Source organism: Buceros rhinoceros, unplaced genomic scaffold, assembly GCF_000710305.1.
Source record: "Buceros rhinoceros silvestris isolate BGI_N320 unplaced genomic scaffold, ASM71030v1 scaffold21117, whole genome shotgun sequence".
NCBI classification, from domain to species: domain Eukaryota; kingdom Metazoa; phylum Chordata; class Aves; order Bucerotiformes; family Bucerotidae; genus Buceros; species Buceros rhinoceros.
In genome coordinates, this window is record NW_010423011.1 from 543 (window position 1) to 5,304 (window position 4,762).

Sequence of the window (4,762 nt, forward strand, 5' to 3'; positions counted from 1 at the left end):
CAGCGGGGTGGGAGGTCTGGCTGGGGTCACCACTGTCGCCGGGAGCGAAGGGTCATGTGCTGGATGCTCAGGCGCCTTCCTCACGTCAGCACTTGGTTTCTTTCTGCTCCTGAGACCCTCTGAGGCGGCTTCAGCCTGGGGGTGAGATGGGGATGCTTGGCCCTGGCTTGTCCCCGGCATTACCACACCCCAACTGCTGCTCCCGCCTGCCACGGGCATGGACTCAGGACTCCTCAGGATCCTCTGTGATGGGGAGCTGAACTCTCCAGCCTAGGTCGCCCCAGCCTGGCCCAGTGCCTGGCTTCTGCCTTGGACGGAAGCCCGAGGAGCTGTGTTAGGATGCGTGGAAAGATACGGGGTCACAGCATTTAAAGATGTTGAGGTTGGGGGCCATGGTCTCCAGCACGTGTCCAGAGCTGCAGCACCGCTGTGCACAGCTGGCCGGGCTCACAGCCAGGGCTGCAAGTGCCGGAGCTGCGACAGGAGCAGCCTGTTGAGGACGTGGGACTCGGGGCCATCTTCTCAATCGCTGTTTGTTTACCCCGCAGAGCTCCCAGAGGACTGTTACCAGCTCTTCCTGGCCGGGCAGCAAAGCAGCGGTGTTTTCCAGGTGCAGCCCGCAGGGTCTCAGCCCTTCAAAGTCTACTGCGACATGACAGCAGGTAAAGCAGTGGAGGTGTCTCACAACGCTTTGTGTGGGGGTCTTGCAGTTGATAACCCCCAATGATCGTGTTTTTCCTGCCCGCAGAAGGTGGCTGGACAGTGATCCAGAGGCGCTCCGATGGCTCTGTGGACTTTGACCAGCTTTGGGATGCCTACAAGAATGGCTTTGGAGACCTTCGTGGTAGGTGGATGACGGTGTCTGTCACGGGATAAGCGGTATCTCAGCACAAGTTATTTCCCCTCGATGGCCCCTGGAGATCTCTGTGTGCTGGAGCTCCGTGTTGGGCTGAGAAGGGGGTCCGCTGCTTGCTGAGCAAGCAGCCATGGCCATCCTGACTTGTCCTGCAGGTGCCAGACAGCGATTCAGTACTGCAGCGTCCTGGGTTGTCCCTGTTTGTCTCTGGAGCCTGTTCACGCGGCCGCTTTCCATGGCATGTTTGTGGCCCTGCAGCCAACGCGACGTGTCTTGTTTCAGGTGACTTCTGGCTGGGCCTGGAGAAGATGCATCACCTTGTCCAAGAGGGAAGGCACAATCTCCTGATTGAGCTGGAAGACTGGGAGGGAAATTCCCAGGTGGTTCAGTTTGTCTTCAGCCTTGGTGGAGAGAGCACAGCCTACACGCTCACCCTGCTGGGCCCTCTGTCTGGAGAGCTGGAAAACGCCATCGGGGACTTCAGGCAGCTGCCCTTCTCTACTCGGGATCGCGACCACGACCTCAAAGCCGACACAAACTGTGCCAAACACCTCTCAGGTCAGTACGAGCTCTTCCTTCTCAGTGATGCGCACTTTCCCTTCAGCCCTGTGCCGTCTGGTGGCAGCTGTGCAGGGGGCAGTGACCCTGTGGGACTAGACCTCTTTGGTGTTGAGCCCGGCTTGTCCCCTGCTTCCCCAGGAAAGCTGCATCCTTGGGAGAGAACGGGAGGGAAGCTGAAACCAGTAGAGGTTCATGATTCAGGTCTTGGCCCAAGCAAGGTGTTTGCCACAGCTTTGCTGGTTGTCACCTTGCTTGGAAACCTTTCAAACGAGGCAGAGACCTGTCCCCAGGCCTAAGCTGGGGCGGCTGAAGGGTTTGAGGGGGTTTTGTGTGCAAGAAGAAGCAGCAGGATTTGCAGATGCATCATGAAGTCACAGTCTGTGCGAAGGTTTCCCAGAGTATGGAGCTCCGAGTGTGTATGAGATGGTCTTGTAAGGTCCTGGAGCCCTGGAGAAGTGGGGAACACGGGGGCAACAGCTCCTTGAAGCTGGGTGTGTTTCTGTCTGGAAGTGCTGTGGCTTCAACCTGCCTCTGTGTTGCCTTGGCAGGTGGCTGGTGGTTCAGCACCTGTGGCCATGCCAACCTCAACGGCAGGTACTTCCGCTCCATCCCCCGGCAGAGGCACGAGCGCAAGCAGGGCATCTTCTGGAAGACATGGAAGGGCAGGTACTACCCGCTGAAGTCAACCACCATGAAAATCCAACCTGCAGCGCTGGAGGCAGAGCCCTAAAACTGCCACTTGAGACTTGACCTTTTCTGTGGAGCACAGACCTGAGCTCCATCACCTGGTGTTTACAAAAAACAATCCCCCCTTCCCGGGAAGTCCCCCCGAGGAGCGTTTCATTTCTCTTGGTTAGCAGCCATCTAGTGGCGTGACACAGCTCCTCGCTGTGAAGCAGCTCCACTTTGCTGAAATCCCTGGATGGGAGCTCCCAGCCCGGAAGAGGAGCCACCGGCAGGGAGATCCACATCCAGAGCGTGAACAAGGGTCTTCCAACCTGCCACATGCTGCTGCGGCAAGTCCAAGTTGTCTGGTGCTTTCTGTCCTGTCTGAACACTTCCGTGCTGGTTTTGCTGAGCTGGGGCTCAGGGAAGGGGGAGCACGTGAAGTGTTTTGGTACCCTGGACCCCAGCGTTGGGTACAGAGCCTTGCTGTGTCCTGTCTTCCACTGATGTCCTCTGTACCCTCCTGTGAAAGCCCCCAGAGCCTGCTCCCCACGGCGCTGTGGGGCTGTCAGCTCAGGCAGCTCCGTCTGCGCAGCCCCTGCTCTGGTGGCTTCCACCTGCTGAGAACACGGGTTTTGGCAGGAAGGCTGGGGGACACCCCGTGCAGAAGGAGACCTCAGGCTCGCTCAGCTTCCCAGGCCCCCATGGCTTTGAAGCGCCGTATTTCCAGCCGCTGTGCTGGAATTTGCCGGGAGCCGGGGAAACGGCTCCCAGCTCCAGGAGGTGATGGGTGGGATCCTGCAGCCGGCTGCACCAGGGCCACATCCTGGAGGGCTGAGTCTGAAGCTCTGCCTGGAGCCTGCCAGCATGGCTGGGGGAGGTTAGACCGCACAGTAGGACCGCACAGGCACAGAGCAGTGACGTCCTGGGCAGGACCAGCCCTGCTCTAAGTCCCCCCGCAAGCCTGGGGGTTGCCTTCTCCTGACTGACCCCCTGTGCTTTGCAGAGTGAACAGCGCTGTCCCACCTCCGTGCCCCAGAGCTTGCTCTGAAGGGCCAGGGGACAGCAGGGTTCCTCTGCAAGAACCGCCCTGCCCTGCCGGGTGTGTACCCGAGGGACAGCATCGCCTCTGCCCTCGGGGCGGGTGTGGGGAGAGGTGGGCAAACAGGTCCCCCCAACTCCTACAGGCCAAGCGGCCGTCTTGGGGCTTCCCAAGCATCCCGCCCGCTCGAAGTCATATTGACTCCTGCGCTAGAGCTCCCAGCTGCTAAGTACTGTAAATAGTCATTTTGTAGGATGTTGGATCTCGTCAATGAACTTCCCGGTTTAATTTGTTTCCGTATTTAAATGCCGTGTTAATGTGGTGTAATTTATAAATGTTGATGTTGGAGGAAAAAAAAAAGCAACTGTAGTTTGTGTATTTTAAACTTTTTTTTTTGTACTAAATATCTTTTCTGAAGAGTCTTTTAATAAAAACAAGCCTGTAACTGTCCTGCCTGGATTATTTTCCCTGTGGTTTACCAGGAGAAGACAGGTGGGAGCTGTGTGAGGACTCTGGGTTCAGAAACTTCTCGTGTTGGGAGCTGAACCTGATGTCCTGGTTTGAGCACGCGCTTCCTCCTGGCCTCAGCCTTCAGCCATCTCCATATGGGGCCCTCTGAGATCAGTCCCTGTTGCCGCCCCCAGCAGCAGGTTTTTAGTCTGTTTGAAGTTTGTGGGCTCCTAAATGTCTTTTCCCTCTGGAAATTGGCTCCTGGGGCAACAAGTTCAGTGACGATGACTTGGTTTTCCTTCCTCCCTGATGGCAGACCCGTGCACCAGAGAGTCCTTGTCGCTGGCTGGAGAACCCTGGGCCAGCTCCTCCAATGAGCGTGGAGGCTGAGGTCTGACCTGCGGGGGTAGGTTAAAGTCGGAGCTGGTCAGGACCAGTCCCAGTAAGTACCAGCCTCTCCCCTGTGTGGACCATGCACCCAGTCATCTCCACAAGCATCTTCTGCAGCTTCTGGGGAATGATGATGGATGAGCTGGGGCTGGAGCAGGGGGTGAAGAAGATGGGGTTACCTCTAGCCGTGCTTGTGATCCCAGACACGTGCCCTGATTCTGGAGCTGGAGAAAATGGCAAGAGCTTCTTTAGCCGGACAAGGAAAAGGACAAAAATTGCTCGTTGTGGGAAGACAAGAGGCTGCTCTGGTCCCCCGCTGCAGCTGTATAAATACCTGATGTACCTCGATGTGGCCCCAGCTCCTGTGTCCCTCCTTCCCTGGGGAAAACCTGGGGTGGATGAGAGCCCCCAGCACAGCTGCACAGACAGCCCCCCGTACCCCCTCTGTGCTCTCTGACCGCTCCCTCGCGCACTCAGAAATGTGTTTTTAATGTTCCATTTGCTTAATTCAGGGCTTGTTTAGTCCCCGGGTGCCCCGGCAGGTTCAGGAGTGCCGTGGTTTACTCTGGGTGCTGAAGGGATTAGGCTGAGGTGGGTTTATGGGAACTGGTGAAGGGGTTACACTGGGTGTATTCATTGCCAGGGTTGTTTTGGGGTTTTCTCGGCAGATCTGGGGTTTGCTCCCCAGGGGTGTGTTTGATCTTAAGGAGGTGCCTGGAGGACAATGCCGGGTTCCAGACACCAGCTGGGGGAAGGCTAAATGCCCCAAATCCTGCCTAGCCCGGGGACTCCAGCTG

General features: G+C 57.3%; 1 protein-coding gene across 1 annotated transcript; it reads left to right on the forward strand.

Moving 5' to 3' along the window:
* Window positions 1–546: 546 nt before the first annotated feature.
* Window positions 547–2,233, forward strand: ANGPTL4 (angiopoietin-like 4). The gene is made up of 4 exons (XM_010140285.1): window positions 547–662; window positions 749–844; window positions 1,139–1,414; window positions 1,966–2,233. Exons 1-4 carry the CDS (start codon window positions 653–655, stop codon window positions 2,145–2,147), a joined length of 564 nt encoding a protein of 187 aa, XP_010138587.1. The 5' UTR covers window positions 547–652; the 3' UTR covers window positions 2,148–2,233.
* The last annotated feature ends 2,529 nt before the right edge of the window (window positions 2,234–4,762 follow it).

Excerpts from the sequence above, each read along its gene's own strand:
- ANGPTL4 (XM_010140285.1), top strand. Across the intron at positions 845-1,138 it reads TGGCTTTGGAGACCTTCGTG|GTGACTTCTGGCTGGGCCTG; the intron begins GTAGGTGGATGA and ends GTCTTGTTTCAG. Across the intron at positions 1,415-1,965 it reads CTGTGCCAAACACCTCTCAG|GTGGCTGGTGGTTCAGCACC; the intron begins GTCAGTACGAGC and ends TTGCCTTGGCAG.